Here is an 18731-nt window from a genome sequence, read left to right as displayed (position 1 = left end):
CAACACTTTGATATGCATCTCAGTTTGCTAATCAGTCTGAAAAAGGAATACTCTAAGAAGCCCAGCTGAAGTAAGACAGTAGGATTTAGGGAGAAAAACCATGAGCTTGAATAGGAAAGCACAGCCAGGAGAAGACTAGACCTACACACCTAAAGGTCTAGGAAGTTCAGTTCAGATAGATTCTGTATTCCCCACCTATTCCTGCATGTGGAGTTAGGGGACAAACACTTAAAGAAACACCATCCATCTCAAAGAATGGCAGACAGGGATTAGGAACATCAAAAACTTCTATGAAGTGCATTGGAAAAGAAAAAGAAGCCTTGAAGAATACTTTTAAATATAAAAGTTCCCAGGTAAAAAGAGAAATGTTTATATATATTTGGAATACAAATTTCAAAAATAAAAGCAATAAAATATTGTTTCTTTAGATGGTAAGTGCACACAGACACACACAGAAATGTGAAATGCATACAACTGTATGATTTCCAAATCATCAGTCACTGTATGTTAGAATATGCAATATAATCTACATTCTCAGCTACACCCAAATAGCCTCGTTGAAAAGGCATAATTCAAATCGCAGTCAACTGCTATACTATGAATAAATGCTGCAGTCAGAGACATCACACAAATATCTGATGGAGACAAAGTTCACTGAGGTTTAACAGGTAGAACAGAGTAGATTCAGCTTCCTCTGTTCTTGACTGCTTGTTTTGAAGATATCAATCATTTGAACCAAGGTTCCAGGCATACTTTGTAGCAGTGGTAGTGCTGAGAAGTAGAGAGGCGTAGTCAAGAAACAAAAATCACCCAAAGCTCTGTTTTAACCTTTCATACTTAAAAAAGGACAGTGCACTGGAGGAGTTGCAAGTTATAGCAGATAATAGGAAAAAAAAGCCATATGTGAAAGATAGAAATACATCTTCATAAGCCTGCTTCATTTTAACGGGATATGTATTATCTTGATGTGAATTCAAATGGTCGCTGTTGGTGTAGCTTTGATTCTTAATGCATACACAATTGCTGGGCTAAACCTCAGAGAAAGCTTAAAATTTCATGGTTCATTCTGCTGTTGAACTTTATTTAGCTGAGTGGATGAAGTGAATAACACATAAATAGATTGATTAGCAATCATTTCTCTGAGAAGTAATATTGCCCTGCCATCTGCTATGCCATTATAAGGAGAGTGATCTTGATGGATTAAATGCTAGCCACTTTTAATATACTTTGTTATACAACAATGTCAGAAATCTTCTACGCTTTGGGACAACGCAAACCTGATGAAATCTGAAGAACGAAAAATATATCCTGGTTGTCGAGCTTGCATTTTATTTTCTTTTTAAACCTAGTGCAGTTTTAACCCCATTGCATAAATGGGATTTTTCTCCTTACTGTAATAGCTATTGTATGAATTGATGATTATTTGTTCATTTTAAATTGCAGGGTATGGTAGTATCAGTGGAACAAGTTGTTTCTTATGATAACATACATAGGAGAGGACTAAAGAGGAGGAATTGTTCCTTGGTTTTCTTTGGAATAAACATGTTTCTCTGCTCTGAAAACCCTTAAAGGACATGTTTTCAGGGGTTAGTGTGGATTCTAGTTTTTCTCAGCATGTAAGGGCTTCAGGTGAGATAGTTGTCATATTTATGTTTTCTCTGAAGTCCATAAAACACTTTACTCTATAGTATCATACCATTTATAGCACCGTCACCACATCTGAAGTGGCTTGTGATAATCTCTGAGGGACTAAAGAGAAAATATGGTGTTTTCCACTTCAGCTCCACTTCAGAACGGCATTTCCCAGACTCTCTCTAAATGTTCCTCTGTGAATTTCAGTCCTGGAGAAACAAGGAACATGGTCTGGGGCATTTTGTGCCTTGAAGATCATTGTATGATGTAGGTGACAATGAAAACCCCAAACTAGCAAGTTTTTCATACACTTGATGCTACAATGTCAAGCAAACAAAAGCCTCTCTTTCCATCAAACAATAAAGTGTTTGCTGTTCTGGGGTATTTGGCTAATCTAAAATCCATCATAGTACTGAAGTGCATTGCTCTACCACACTGCTGCCTGGAAAGGAAATCAATGACTCAGAACTTCACAGGCACACATTCATTTTAAGTGTCGAATGCCAAGACATCATCACTTACTCTCACCTCACTCCTGCTGTCATTTCATTGCCAGTCTGAACACAAGCTGCAAAGGATTAACTTTATGTTAAAGCAATAAAATACAACCTGCTTCTCACGCTCACACAGTGTGTAGGAGAGGCAGGCTCTGGGCCTGACTGTGGCATTTAAAGAGCGGAAAATAAAACAAAAAAGTTGTTAAACGCCTACTTCGCTATAAACTGCTCTGTTTTGACCCATCTAAGGGACGGAATTTGCAAAGGGAGCAGCACCCAGCGAGAGTCATTTCAGGTAGGGAAAAAAATTCAGTGAAAGAAAAGGCACTATTTACCCAAAGGCACATTTACCAAAAAAAGAAAATCATGTCTGATTCTAAGATACCCATCAAAAACCAAGCTACCTATCACCAAAGCAGCTTACGAAAATAGACAGGATTTTTCTCATGCATTGTGCTAGACAGTGGCTGCTGACGCCATCAGCAGCCCAAAGAGACAGTCATCAGTAGGAACATTGCTCAGCATTTAAGGGGGGAACCTAGCAGAGATGTGCCATGAATCCAGCCCTGCACAAGGAGCGGTAATGTGCACTCTTATATTCTGAGCTCATCTATAATGTAGGGTGCCACTTACATACCTATCCCAGGTCTAGAAACAATGATGTACATACCTGAAATGATGACTACTTTGTTCACAGAAATGTCCAAAAAGGTATAGTGAACCAGGGGTGCACTATCAGCCTTGCATTATACATAACCCTGGAATGATTTTATCCATACTAGGTCAACAAAAGTCATGCCACTGTGGAAGACTGAAAGAAGGGAGGAGCTGAACTACAATTTCTTGAAGGAAAAAAAAAAGCAAAACACCTTCCTTCACTCTCAGGGAAAAAAAAAAAAGGAAAGAAAGGAAAGAGTTATCATAAAATAGAAAAAAGATGATAGTCCTTGAAATGGAAGTCACCTATCACTGTCAGCAGTACACAGACAGTTTTCTCTCAAAAACTTCATTAATATTGTCCATTAAATTTTCATGTGATTATTTCCCACTGGATTTAAGCTGATTCACATAATAACTGGTGTTACCTCCTATTAAAACTTGACTTTTCTTTTCTTAATAAAATTGTATTTTGAAGAAATGCCCCCTGAGACCTCAAATTGTAATGGGTTGAGAGGAGCAACCATAGTTTTCACGGTGACAAGAGAAAAAAGGCTGTTGCAATTTGACGCGTCAAGAGGCAGACAAATGGGTAGTGAGGTATTAGAATTGAGCAGTGCTATACATAAAAATCTTCTTAAATTCACATCTAAGAGATGTATTTGGCATGTTTGTTTGGCATACTTAAAACCAGCAGCTCCACAGAGTGGAAAAAATTCATCTAAGCTGCAAGCATTAGGTAGACTTAACTACTAGGGAAAACAGGACACAACACAATTTAGCCACTGCATAACCACTTCATTGAGCACACAGCGATGAAAAGCAGCCTGAATGTGTTCAAATTCACATTCAGTTCTCCCTTCACCTCTCCTCAAGTTTTTAAAGTGTCTACCTATATCACACCAGTAATCAGGCCTTCCAATGAGAGAATTTAGCTCTGTACACACCAGCACAAGTGAAGATTTATAAAACATTTCTTCTAATTTCAGTATTACTATCCTTGAATATTTCTATTTTCAATCTTGTTTGTTAACAGGCATCACAGACTTTTTTGTTTCTTTAATTCTTGGTAACTCCTGTCACTTTAAATTGAAATGATATAAGGATGAAATCCAGAGTCCACTGAAGTATGGGCTTCCTGTTTTTCCCACTGGCACTTCCTCTGATTCTACAATTTCTTAGTTTGAGTTTTCACTTCTGTGCTGTTTCAGGGGCAAAACACAGAAAATCCAAAACTGTATGTCTTGTTTACCCAAATGACAGTCTGAACTTCTTCTTTTCATAAGGTATTTGCTGACACTTCACTCATCCTCCCTTCAGTATGAAACGCTGTGCTACTATTTACATTCACGTGAATACACTTTGGAGCAAACCTGGCACAGACAAAAGCAGAAATATTTACAAAGAAAATCATTATCACAAAATAAAAATATTCTCGAAAATTTTCTCAGATAAAATCTTGTTCCACAATTTCAAGCATCCACAGAAGACTCAAAATACTGGACATAGACCACTTCTGCTCAGTTGTAGAACTCTTATGCTATTGTATCAGATTCTGTTGCATACTGCTTGTCACTTTCTGTTAGGACACCAGCTCTCCCAACTTTTGTCTCGCCCAGGGGCCAGGTCTGTAGACGTGTGATCGTGTCATTTCGCTGCAAACATATGGCATGGAGCCATGCAATACGTTCTCCACGGTTCATGACACCTAAGAAGCTGCACTAGCAGGTGTCAGCCAGGAAAAATATTTTACACCATGGTCCCTTCAGACATGGAGTCCTGAACGACAGAAAACTTTCCTGGCTGCAGCACCGTGTCACAGCTTCTCCCTTGCTTGGGGACAGTCATGGCCAGGCATTGCTGGCCACATCTCCAGTTCCCCTCTCAGTCAGCTGTGTTTGAAAATCACAGGCATGGAAATAGTTACAGCAATGCACTTCACATATATGACAAACAGGTACTACCACAGCCAGGTATGTGTTGGCATGGGGTGGGGGGAAGATCGTGTTCAAGGCTTGGCAGATCTAGGGCATGTGAATAAGCAGTGCAGTCTATGCACCGCTTAGATTTGTGACCAGCAATACAGTGCAATGGCAAGAGTGGGGCAGACTTTTTCAATACAAAAAATATTTGTTCCTGAAGGAACTACAGAAAATAATATTGTTGAATCACAGGAATGTCAGCTAATGTGGAGTTTTTTAAGTTGGGTGAGGGCAAGCAATAGCTAGCAATAAAATCTTGCTATGAGTACTGCTGGTTAAGATGAATCATGAGACTTTTTTAGTCTCTGAGTCTGTTTTGATATCAATTACTACTACATCAACCATTAATTTTGTATCATTGTCATACATTGCTATCATAATCACAAAACACCCACTTGTGACCAAGCAGTTTAGATAGTACAAAGAAAATGCAGCAGCAGCTGGAATAATAACTGCCTCTTTCCCTGCACTCTATACAGTAAAGAAGAATATAATCTTCTTTATAACAATTTTCATACCTCTGGCAAACCGTGAGCATAAAAAGGTGAAAATAATGTATTTCTTTCAATTGGAAAAATGCTGTGCATTTAAAGTCCAGAAGGAGTCAAAAGCCTAAAATGGTGTCATTCAGGCACACATCATAGAAAAATACCATCAAAGCTCAGGTAAGGCAACAACAACAACAACAAGCTGTGGAGGTAACTTTCCAAAAAATAACACAGGTATGTCATTCCCAATTACACAGCGTTATTTGTGATGAGTATATATAAAAAAACAGAGCAGTTGTTGAAACAGAATCACTTTTAGAGAGTAAATGAAGTAAAATACATTTCACTGTCCACATCAAAATGAAGGATTAGAGAGAGTAAACTTTAAAGATGCTGCAAGATTCCATTTTATGCCATTTTTAAAATCTGAATCACATATTCCTGTTGTTGAATAACTCCACTCCCAGTGCTCAGTTTTCCCTGTTGTAGAGGATTTACACAGATAATTGTAGAGAACTGATAGTTCAGCAAGATAAACTCTTTACTAGTAAAAATATGGAAAAACTGTTAGCTTTTTGACAGATATTAACTAGCCAAAATAGCTTCAAAAAAGCCCTTCCATAAGGGCTTTTTTTGCACAATGAAAAAAAAAAAAAGAAGAGATCTCAGCAAGTGACCTATTTCTTCTCTAGTGGCAGAATCTAAATGTAGAAGGAAGAGATACCACTGCTGACAACAACAGCAAAAAAATATAAAAGCATTTAAAGTAAATTGATAAAATGAACAATACCACATAGCTGGGTCAACATAATGGTCACTCTGTGTAATAAGGGAAGTCAAATATTAAATTGCTGAACTGTTAGCAGTAGTGTGTAATTTATCACTTAAATTAGCCTCAGCACTAAAGGAAAAAAAAGGTGGCAAATGTGATTACAAGTTTTAAAAAGATCTCTGGAAAAAAAGATGAGAAAAAAAGATGAATAAGAATGATGTCCATACAGACAATATGATAGGAACAAAAATAAAGGGTAGAATGAGTAAAAATATAGATAAATGTCACGGAACAAGAATGACTCAGAACAGCTTTTATTGGTGGATGCAATGTCTCATAACTCTACAACTGTTCCTTTGTGGAGTTAATGAACATACAAGATCATGAAAATGATCTGGTTGATGTATTAACTTGGATTTCCAAAGGACTCTCGGCACAATTCCCCCAAAGGTTTTAAAGGAAGTAAGCTGACCTGCGATAGAAAGTCATGGAACGAGCAATAGGCAGGAAGATAGGAACAAAGGTTAGGCATAGATGATCAGTTATCACATAGGAGGGAGGCAACCACTGTACTCCTGTAGCTATATTTGGTAGATCCTGCACTGTTCAATATCCTCCTAAAATATCTACAGAAGAATGTGGCTGATGATACAACAGAATTTGCTAAAAGCACAACCTTACTGAGGTAATTAAAAAATGAAGAGTTGTGAAGATATGTAGAAGGATCTCTCAAAACTGACTAACTGGACAATACAACAGTGGATGGAACTGAATGTTGATAAACGCTAAGCAATTCAGACATGAACACTCCCTCCCCAAGTTTACATGCCCTGTAAGGAGCTATATGTTAGCTACTGTTGCTCAATGAAGCGCCACCGTAGACGATTCTGTGAAAATGTCTGCTCAAACTTCAAACAGAACATAATGAATTATTAGCAAAGAAATAGAAAACAAACTAGCAGATGACATTATTATACTGCATACCTCACCCACATCATCAATTCTGAGCAGAGTTCTGGTGATTTCATTTCACATATTCATTTCACATTAAAGCTGGAAAAGGCAGCAGAAGGGGAATAAGGATGATAAAAGACATAGGAAGGCTTCCATACAACAAGTGCTGTTGCAAATCAGAAAGTGGATGATGGAGGACAGCTATTATACCAGTCTATAAAATCATGACTAGCCAAGAGACAGTGATGGGATAACTGCTTCTCATAACCCAAGAACTCGGAGTCAACCAATGAAATTATCAGGCAGACACTTCAAAACAAATAAAAAATACACCTACAATACCTGATTAAACTGTGGAATGTATTGTTATTGGGTGTTGTAAAGGCAATGGAAGAAAGGTCATTCAAGAACTACTAAACAAAAACTGTAGGCACCAGTCCAGGTCAGGGAGCTCCCTAAGATCCAGGGGGGCAGCAGAGGGGAAGGTGCGCCGAGGGACTGCTACTACCCTGGGCCTGCTGTCAGAGCCCCTTCCTAAGTTTTTGTGACTGATCACTGTGAGAAACAGCTTACAGGTCCAGATGGTCTGACTGCAGTACTGCCTGTCCTATGTTCATATTGACTTTGTTGTATAAAATCCATTTAATTTCTAGTGTTTTGGAGTGTGCATTGCACATAAATTAATTTGCATTATTAGCTATGTTTTTTCTTGCTGTACAGAAGATTCTTGGCTTGCTGATTTTTAAAAAATTTCCTATTATTTGCAACCTCTAGTATTTGCAAAGGCTTTTGGCGTGGGGAATATCTTTTAATGTTAGAATTGAAGTCACAATAAATTTATCTGCTAATTTGTCTTCATGGAGATAATTTCAGCATGGCAGAATATTGTCTAAATGTAGCATGCAGGAACATAAATAGACCTTTCACTTCTATTTTATTCTCAGCCACTCATCATTATTATGGTAAAAGCTATTGTGAATTACCTTTGATCTATTTTCTGGAAGAGTAAGTTTTCATCTGTTTCAGATAGCTCAAGGAACATATTTCACAAAGTTCATTAACATGAACTTTAAACCCTTAGAATTTTACAGTTGAAACTCTTTAAATAGTTATATCTATATGTTTAATTTTATTATGCAGTTATGGTGGCAGCCACTATTACTAAAAATTCATGTCAGGTTTAACTGTGGAACTATAAATCCCCATACTTAATTTTTTCAAAGCAGCCTACTTGAAAATATCCTCAAGTTAGGTGACAAACATATGAAGCTATCTCAAGAAATAGCAGCTTTCATTTATATTATAAATAAAAAATCAACTACTTATTATTTCTCTGAAAGACCTTAATCAGAAAACTTAAATTTTTTTAAACCCAAGGTTACTATGATATAGCAGTTGTTTATTTATTAGATTTTTGCTTTGTTTTTGTAATGGCAGTGATTACATTTGAAGATGTTAATAATTCCAGAATTCCAAAATGTAAATATTTCACATTTACAGTTCTTCATAAGTTTCCTAATAAGCTTAAAAGCTATTAAAAATGTTGAGTTTTCCCCTTTATCTAATGCATGTGTTATATTTAAGTAGACAGCAATTAAGAAACAAATTTCCAAAAGCAATTGTAAATTACCATTTATAATTTCTGTATGCCCAGTCTGAGATAAATGGGATCTTTTTGTTTATTTGATATTAACTAATTGTAATTAATTTAGTTGTTAATTAATTGGAGGTCCACTAAACTTAATCAGATTCTGGTGTCACTGGTTATTTTATGTTTTGTAGACCCAAGTTTACATACTCCCAAGCAGAATAAAGTCTTGCAACTACAAAACCACAGTGGACATGGCTCTTGTCACCCAGCCTGCCACACAAGCAGTGAAACTCCTGCTTATTTTTTAGCTTCAGTTTGTCTGTTTTCCTATCTGTAAAATTAGGCTAAGTGAGCAAACACAACCAGTGAAATCAGAGGAAAGGAGAAACATAAGAGTGAGAATATGTGAATGGAGAAAAGGAGGAACTGATTTGTGTCATATTGCTCAGGTACACCATAGCTTGGGAGCAAGCTGGTAGCTTTTTTTCGCACTGCCAAACAGGTTTCTTACCTCTTCTGCACCTGACAGAATTGCTACACTTAGATCCAATAACCAGCCATAAGTAGACCAGAACCAAAGGATTCTCTGTAGAGTAAAACTAGGGAATGAATGACGGAGAAAAAAATTGGAAGAGAAGAGGAAGAGAGAGAGAGAGGGAAGGGTTAGTTGAAAAATACAGAGACTCAAGTATTAATCTGTCCAAGGTGAAATGGCAAACAATGTCCTGTACCTGGTACACTGCTGCACCTAGCAGTTCACTTAGTCTTGAACCCTCAGTGTGTCCCTCTGTCAATGTGTGGACAGCAGTATTTCTCTGTACGGGCTGTGTGAAAACTGAAAACCATCTTACAGACAGTTGTTAACAAAAACAAGAAAGGGCCGTACATTAACATTTCAGTCATCAAATACTACATACAAGACATAAATATCAAAACATTTTTGTTTACTTGACTATAAATAGCTGAAAGAGCCGTTGGCTAGATGAATAGATTTCAACTGCTTTTATTCAATTAAATTGTCCAGATTTATAATCTCACTTCCACCTACGTGTGCCTTCCATTACTATATAACATAGTTCTCTGGGAAACAAGGGAGCAGAAAGTTAATGAAGTCTCTAAACAATTATTTAACTGCTTTTAATTAAATATGCTGGTATGAAATCAGAACTACTGCATGTTCTTCCTCTTAAGCCTCCAAAACTTGGTACGATCCCAAAGTTTCAGAAGAAACTGACAAAGAGGAAAAAAAGCACAAAAATTCTTAGAGGCTTTAGTAAAAACAAGATTAAATCTTTTATTAGTAATTTAATTCATATAATGAACTAATGAGCTTTATTTTTAAAAATTATCAGAGTGTCAGAGTTTTCCCTAAAAGGATATACCTTATATATATGATTCTTCAGTATTACTTTTGTCCTTTTATTAATATTAACAGTGACAGTAGCATAATAGTCTCTGACTATGCTGGGTAAGCAAGAAGCTGCAGCTACTGGCATGGAGAGTTACCAGGTAAGCAGACGAGATGGCAAACGAATAGTATTTCCAAGTCAGCAGGATTTGTTATCCAAAGCCAGTTATTCTGAAAATCTGATACATCAGTAGGAAGCTAATATTGGCCAGTGATATATTTGTCTCACTCCACGCTGAGACAGCGGTCACCGTATCCTTTGCTTCTGCGTGCTGACATCAAGGAAAAAGATATTGTTACAACAAACTAGAAGGAGATAATCCAGTTCAGGAACAACAGTTTCATTAGTAGACCAATGTGGTACATTTTCAGTGACAGCTAAGTAACAAAAATGGCCTGATCTATTAGTTGATTGTAAAAACTGACGATAAAGTTTTCTAAACTTTGTAAAGCTTTTGGGCTAACCCAACATCACTTTTGAATAGTTCATCTAATATATAGTTTTATGACAAAGCTGTGTACTTCGGAGATAACTTGATGGGTAAAGATTTTAAACATTTAATTTAGACTTATTATAGTCTAATTTGTTGTGTAACAGAAATGGTGAAATACATACCTCCTATTGGTATAACAGAGCACCGGAAGTTCTTTCCAATGTAATCAGTTGAATTTAATGCTAACTGAATTTTCAGCTTCTGTAATCTGGATCTGGGTAATGGTTTTAGCATGAACTTTTTATTTGAGTAGGCTTCTTTAGACTTATTTTTCTAATCAGTACTCTGTATTCTACTCACTATTCTTTCTTACTTTTCACCTAACAAAGCTCTCAAAGACTTCAGTGAAAGTTGTCTTCAGGAAGAAATAAATCATGTTGAATAAAGTCCTTTATTCACACAGTTTACTACACAACATATTTTTTTGTTGCACTGGGTGCTAAATAAAAAGCAAACAAGTGAACAACATTTCATCTTTCATAACGTTCTTATTGTCTACTGAGTTCCAACGAAAATGTAGTTCACTGGTTTGTTTGTTTCAAATTTTAAAATACTGACCGAGTATCATTCATTTTGGCTAAATTAACCTTTGGATTTTAGCATGAGATACAGATTAAAGCACATGTTACACCTAATGCTGTTTTAAAAGGAATCTAGTTAACTGGGCTCATTTACAGTCAATGACAAAACCTTGGGCCTCCTGTGGGGTTTGAACTTCACCTTTAATGACTAAAACAGAGGCGGAAGGAATGGCTGTCCTGTGAAGGTATTACATTTACCACTGAATGCAATTCTGAGTAGAATTTGGAGCCTTTAATGCTAAAGGTATGAAAAATTCTAATTAAAACAGATAACTTTGACAATATCACCATAGAATAGGGGTAGGATTAGGAAGAATGAAATTAAAGAACTCAGTTGAAGGTAACTAAAAGTAAGCAAACATGAACAGAGTTCTGCTTTATTTAGGAAATGGATATGAATATTTATAAGCTATGTTCAAATCATAATTTTAAATGATTTGAAGAGTTGTAAGATTTTCCTAATTAGAATCAAAATGAATCTATTTTGCATTAGTATGCTATAGACAAGAAAAAATGGGTTGGTTACAGAAATAATGTTACAGAACACATATTTTGTTGTACTGATAGGAGTAATATTGTTATTGTTACACAGCACATTATGCTAGAGTCAAATTCCATACTTGCAATCTCTACCTATTACTCCAATATGGACATTCCTTTATAATCTAAATAGATATAATTCAATTATTAATACTTCATAAGTAATTTAAGAGTTTATAAAATTACTTTATTCATAAATAGGATTATGTATCTAGAGTAGACGTATTTTGTAACTGGTTTATGTAACCTATTACATAGATAAAAATCTTATGGTAATGTCTTTTATTTTTTTTCTTTTATTCCTAAAGGGATTTTCAGCATTTAGGAGATTGTACAATACACTGTATTGATTGCTAGGATGAGAAAACATTAACTATTCTATAGAGTGTCTTGTAAAATTATGTCACCTTAGGGTAACAAGAGAGGAGGAATTTTATTTAGACACACTTAGTTTGATGTAGCAGGTTGCGACAGTTTGATCTATGTGCTTGATAGTAATGATAACACAAACTCTATGCATCTCTACCAGTCACGAAGCCTATTTCTTCATTTTGAGTTCAAAAACCTGTTCATTTTTAACCAGCAGCCACATGAAAAAACTAAAACATATCATATTATCAGAAGGAATGACTGTTCCTTGCAAAGAAACTGGAGATGAGCACTGATGTAGCCAACCACCTAGCTATAAGTGAGAAAATGAGCTGGTCAAGCTAGGGACATTTTAATCAGCTTCAAGAGCCAATACACGGTAATGAGGCTGCTCAAACAATACCCACACACGGGAAGAGAGGAAGCGCACACCAGGCCACTCCTGCTGTGCTGGGTACTGTGGGGAGATGCTTGTAACACATACAGTCTACCCAGGGTAACAAATTACACCAAGCTGGAAAAAATTAAAATGCCAGTGGAAAGACATGGAAGCAGAAACAGAACCCATTAAAGCTGATTCATCTTGTTGCAGTTAAGTTACAGGCAATACACCTTCGTTCACCCTTTCCAAAGCATAATCAGAATCTAAAGTCCACCAGGCTTTGGGCAAATAAAATAACCTCTACATGGGAGCACTTACCGTTTCAGCCCTCAATCCCCAGCAATGGCTAGAAGCACACTCATTACCACACACAGATAAAAGCTACCCATGCTACACACACCTAAAGGAAAAGCAACCCACACATTTTTATTTTGGTTGACTGTCATAACATCAATACCATTGGTACTAAAGGAGTGTCTGTAAATTTAGACATTTTCTATTCCCAAACAGTATGAGAGTTTTACTTTCTTCCTGTTCATCTGAGATTAAAGTCTTTATTTCTTTTAAACGTTACAGGACCTTACAAGCTCAGATCAAATTCACCCAGCAGAAGAAAGGTTGCTTACATTAGACTTGGCCAAGGTTCATCAGGTTTAACTAATCTCAGTATCCATCTCATTGAACAAAATGTGGCCAAGTTTCAGTTAGACATATGAAAAAAGCAAGTCTCTTGGAGTTTCTGGGTTCCTAATATGAGGCTCCTGATGCATGTGCAGCCAGTATAAATTACATTTATTATCAGTTTTGTTTCACTGATCCCACTGATAAGTGGGATGCATTCTAGTCTTGCTTTATTGCAGCAAGTTTTGACTAATGCAAAGACTACAAGCATAAGCATGACCTTTCCATTCCTTTCTTTCCTCCTTTTCATAACAGGCTAATTTTTTCCTTTAACAAATTGTGGAATAAGGACCTCCACTTCACCGGCTATCAGCTTGCAGCCGCCTGATTTGTCTCCCAAATGTTATGGTCCAGAATGCATAGTCTGCCTCCTGCACTTTGCTGCTACTTTACTGCATCTGCATGGGGATAAGGGGCAGAAACAACCTAGAGCTAACCAAATTTTCACAATGCACTTCCATCAAATAAAAAAGAAAAAAAAATTAATATGTTTCCTCTAATTCTTTATGCCACTTCAGTAAGCACAGTGTATTATCAAGGTCACTATTAATAGAGCAGCTGCTGGAGAGAAATTTTATTTCAAAATGGAGGAGGGAAAAGTGGGAGAAACACAAATACAAGTTGTGCTAATGAATTCTCCCTTTTTATTGCACTGGATCAGTGACCACAGTCTACATAGCTGCTAGTGGGCATCTCATTACAAGTTAGCTCCATCAGTCAAGTGAAAAGAAAACTAATGAAAAGAACTGAAATTGAAAAATCATGGGAACACGCCTACTTCAAGGAACAGTCTTGTTTTGTAACTTAAAATGTCTGATTTAATCATATGTATTCATATATCCATCCAAGAAAAGGCATATTTTAGAGAAAACACAGCAGTGTTTTCAACTGAATTAATCTCGGTTCATATTTGTACGTTTCTACTATTTAGTGGCTTTCTTTAAAATTTCCCATAACACGGTAACTTTTTGCTACCACCCAGACTGCATTTTCTGAACTAGAGAGTTTAGGCCTAGGATGAGTAAGGCTTTGAGTGTAATTCCTAGTATCCAAGAGCACTAGTAGACTCCTTCAACAGACACCACCAAAATGAGGTAGACGAAGGTGCTCCTTCTGGAGCTGGCTGCAGTGCTATGGCTCTGCTAGGATAACCAAGTGCCTTCAGTCAAATAATTTCAACAGGCTTTGCAGATACCAGTAAATCAAATATACAACGCTCTGAAGTAAAGTAAAAGTAAAGGAGAAAGGTGATGATGGTTTACATATTATCTGTTCGTAAAGGCTGTTTCTGAACTACCTAGAAAGAAATTCTTCATGGGCAGAGTTAAGGATGAAAAGCATGTTTTGTAAATAACACATTTCCCTAGGAAGATACTTGATCATTCTTCACTAAAAAGAAAATTGCCACGGGTTTCTCCCTTTAAAGACGCAACAGCATTATTCATCTTTAGCATGTTGGGATGCTAAGGAACAGAGAGATCAAGTGGCTTGCTAAAAGCATCAAAGGAGTCAGTGCAAGAACCAAGCACCTAACTGGTCTCTCGGAAATTTCAGCTGACAGCTTAAACTCAGCTCACTTTCCTTTTTTTTTTTTTTGGTAATGATTAAAAGGACTTCATTCTCTTATCATTTTAAAAAAGAAAAACATCGTGCCAGTAGATCTTCCACATTAAGAGTAATTGGCACCATCAGTGAAGAGTCAGCACTTACCCTGTAAGTCAATGGTCAATTCAGCAAAAAAATGTCCAAGTGCCAAACCACAAGCCCATAAAACTCTGTAAACTCAGTTAACTGCTTCAGTTTGGGTTGAGGTCATGCTTATTTTTATGTCTGAACTAAACTTCCACATTAAAAATAACTTAGATAATTTCTGTTCCTTAAAATTTTGCAGAAAAGTTGGAGACTGAAAAACAAATATTTTTTTAAAGTACATATTGAAAAACAAACAATATAACAGCAACTATAAATTGAGCATGGCTATTCTGGCCACAAACTCTACTCTGCGCCACTGAAATAATTTCAAATCTCGTATAATTTAGCAGAATCCACCCATTATCTCTAATTTATTTTCTAGATGGAGATTCACTGCAGCAAGTAGAAATCTTTCAAATCTTCCACAGAAAATGTTTTCCCATTTGTGAAAAATATGCAGCCATTTTTTTTTACTGTCAATTTACACTTGTAACTATTTTTTACTTCAAATTGCTGTTTCCAGCAATAGCTGGAATAATAACTTCACACTTATTAACATAATGAAAGCCAATGTTACTGCCAGGCTTTCTCCTGCTTTTTGTTCTCCCACTGTCCATAAAGTAGCATTCTTTCTCACTTAAAGGGTATAGGGGGTGTACTCCCTATGAAAAATGAACAAAAAAATTGCACTCCAAAAGAGTAATGTTTTCTAATGCACTGTAGTACCACTTCCTTCTTACTAGTTCTTTCATTTACTAACGGACAAGTTGAATTTAGCACTGTCTATTTACCCTTTGGATCACAATTTGCAAACCTTGCTCATTTGAGTAGTTCTTGCTCCTAGAATAACACCTGCAGACGAGGGGTACAGAAGCAGTCCCTAAATTTTTCTGGACATAGTGGAACGATCTCCTAAAATTTGTGAACCAAGCTCTATGCTATATTGCTCTTACACATATGCTGCTGATATCAGAACTAGATGAAGATGAAAACTTTCAGTGAAAACATAAGCATATTTATTTCTGCATCATCAAGTTGTACAGGTTCACAAGAGCTTTCTAACAGGGCCCTGAGGTCAAGTTTTAAAAAACAGCAATAGTAAAACCCTGACACATTGGTGAAAGGTAGACAGAAGATACTGGAAACCCAAATTACAGTGACAACAGCTCACTGAAATTTAGGATCTTTCCAGAAGAAATTCTAGATTGTCTTGTCTAGAACTGGAATGAAAAGTCAGAAACTTAAAAATGCTTTACAAAATAGAATATTCTCAGAAGTTTTGTCATATGAATCCATCCATCAGGTTCATTGCTTTCTGACAGTTCTGAGTGCTACCCTAAAGGCTGTGTTCAGGGTGGTCGTCATTTTTCAGATTTGCATCCAGCCAGCTCCAGATAACAGACTTTGGACTGCCCAATCCTTGGACCAGTACAGACACACCTAAAGTCATTTTTGTCATTGTGAATAGTTTTTTCCACCCATGCCACCTGAGAGGATATAACACAGCTCAAATTAAAATACCATGGTGTTCTGGTTACATATATCAGTAATCTGTGTGTTTGATTTTAATTGCATATCAACACAGGGAACCATATTCTCCATTTCATTTAAGCATTCTTCTATTCCAAATTTTTTCAAGAATCAGATAATCTGAATGACAATCTACCCCATTACTGCAGTTCTGGTTTGACAAATACAGAGTCAAGCTTTCATATCAGATAAACATAGAATGGCAATCTTTCAGACACTAATAAAAATAGATATGTAAGTTTTTTGTACCTGACAACTGAGAAGTACAATATCACACTCATGTCTCAAGGGATTCCCATTTTATCTTTAGAAAGCATATATATGACACTGTGTGTAAAGTTATATTAAACTGGAAGCAATTAGTGATCTCTTTGTTGTAACAGTTCAGGTAATTTGTGAACTGGCTACTTCCAAATAATGAATTATACTTATAATAGTTCCACATTGTCCGACCCGCAATCTTAAACATAGCTCTTGGTAAATGATTTTATTTTTTGCTGGAATTCCACAATGATCATACTTTCATTTCTAATGTGAAGAAAAACACATTTTTTAAATTAAAAAATTCCAAAGAAACAGAAATTCCTTTCCAAAAAGTCTGAAATAGACGCAGGTAAAATGAATATCTCTGGTCATGCTTTAAAGAAGAAAGAAAACAGCACGTGCTTAAGAAACGATTTAGTATGACACCAAGTAAATTCCTCATGGAACAGACTAATTTTCTACTAATTAAAGGAGAATCTCTTCTATTCTTGGACATCATCTTGTTCCCTGGTACACACTCCAATAAAACGGACAGCCAAAATCATCAGCTTCTTAGCAAAGGTTTCTGAGGTTTGATGCGCTCTGTTTTGCAATTGAAATTATACAGGTCAAATGCTGCCTGGCCACCACCAAAGCAACAGAAGACAAAGTAAGATCTGATCATTTCAAAAGACAAATCAGAATTTTCAGACATTAAAAAAAAAAAATTACCTGGGTCTTCTATAGATAAGTTCTTCGTTAACCATTGAACAATGTCTGAACCTAGGAACAAAACAACAGGTATTTTAATTTAGCAAGTTTTCCCTTCTTATTCTTCAGTTCCCTAGTCCAATTAATATTGTTCTACCACACCAAAAAAATCTACATTTTTTGCTTAGTTTGTCTAGAATCAACAAGACTATTTTAATTTTACAGTGTCTCCACCATTTAAGCAAAAGAAACATACCACTCACTTCTTTCTTTAGGCCAAGACTCATAAAACATAATAGAAGCACATTAAGGCTATGATAATAGCCTGCATTTCAAAAATTGCACTGTTGCAAAATTTACCTAGAAAAACAAACAAACACCTTATTAAGTTAACACTAAGTTCCCCCCACCTTCCAAATTACTTTGTAAATGAAGTCTAGAAAAGGAAAATACAATACACATTGTGAGGATGCTATCTACAGAATATATGCTGCAGGCCATTTCTGCTTAATCTCTTGGACTAATACATGTCATTATGAGCTCCATTGAGGAGCTCCAGTTTGTCAGCCTTGCCTTCTGATTTTCCTACCTTTAACTATTACTTCTGCTGTAGTGACTTTGGACTCTCTCCATTGGCCATCAGTAAAAGCATATTCATTTACCTTACCATGTACTACCAAGTTTTCAAACTCTGCCTCATGTCTAAGCCCTCTATAGAATTTGTTTTTCTCCTGGTGCTAAAGTCCTTTTCTTACCATTGCAATCTCTTTTCTTCTTTTGTATCCATTCATTTACTGCCTGTCCATTTCTTTCTATTTAATTCCCCATCCTTATTTTAAGGTCCATGTCATTGCCCCCTCTTAATACCTCTGATGCCCGATTCCCTGCTGTCTTTTTCTTTTTCCCTCAGTATTCTTCCACCCCTACTTCCCAGTTCCTAAAACCCCTCTGCTGGCTCTTGGCCAGGAACTTCTTATCACACTTTGCACTCTGTGAGCCCAGCCAAGCTTCAGTCACTCTCGCATTTCAGACTGTAAGCTATCCAGCTGGACCCACTGTGAACATGCTGAATTGCAAAATAAATTACGAAGCAGTTCTGCAGACCAAAAGACAAACACATTTATGATTTAAAAAACTTTAAATAACAGCATTGGCCTAAGGGCAAAATGCATTAAAACACTAGGGGGGTTGTGTGCATTTTCTGTTTCATGATGGCTGCATCATGTCTTCATTTCAGACAAACAATATAATGGAAAGACATGTCACATAATACTTCCTTAACAAAATCAGTATTTAAGTTGTCCATTTATTTCTGAGCAGATGTAATAACCTCATCCTTTTCCAAGTTTTAAGTTTCAAAAGCAAGAAAGATAATAAAAATTTACACAAGTATTAGACAAATCAAAATAATAAAATCTCATGAATGGACAGTAATGGAAAATATCAGAACATGGGAGAGACTTCCCCTGTCACTACCCAGATTCTGATTTCTTCCTGTACTTCCAGCTCATAATTTCCTTTGATCTT

The 18731-nt window shown here is 36.3% G+C and overlaps 1 protein-coding gene across 9 annotated transcripts in view; it reads right to left on the bottom strand.

The window, feature by feature from the left end:
• RGS7 (regulator of G protein signaling 7) overlaps positions 1 to 18731 on the bottom strand; it is a 291703-nt gene that overhangs the window by 74952 nt on the left and 198020 nt on the right. For 8 of the 9 annotated variants that reach the window (XR_010883712.1, XR_010883713.1, XM_067293359.1 and 5 more), the window contains one exon: positions 17226 to 17276. Coding sequence is in view for 6 of the 9 variants with exons in the window: in XM_067293359.1 (XP_067149460.1) it covers positions 17226 to 17276 (51 nt within the window). In the remaining 3 variants the exon portion in view is untranslated. Of the gene's footprint in view, positions 1 to 9304; positions 9369 to 17225; positions 17277 to 18731 lie in introns of those variants that run through there. The other variant, XM_013943885.1, reaches the window with a different exon arrangement.

The sequence above is a fragment of the Apteryx mantelli genome, chromosome 3 (assembly GCF_036417845.1).
Source record: "Apteryx mantelli isolate bAptMan1 chromosome 3, bAptMan1.hap1, whole genome shotgun sequence".
NCBI lineage: Eukaryota > Metazoa > Chordata > Aves > Apterygiformes > Apterygidae > Apteryx > Apteryx mantelli.
Note: the sequence above shows the minus strand (reverse complement) of the source record. Positions and strands in the feature narration are given on the sequence as shown.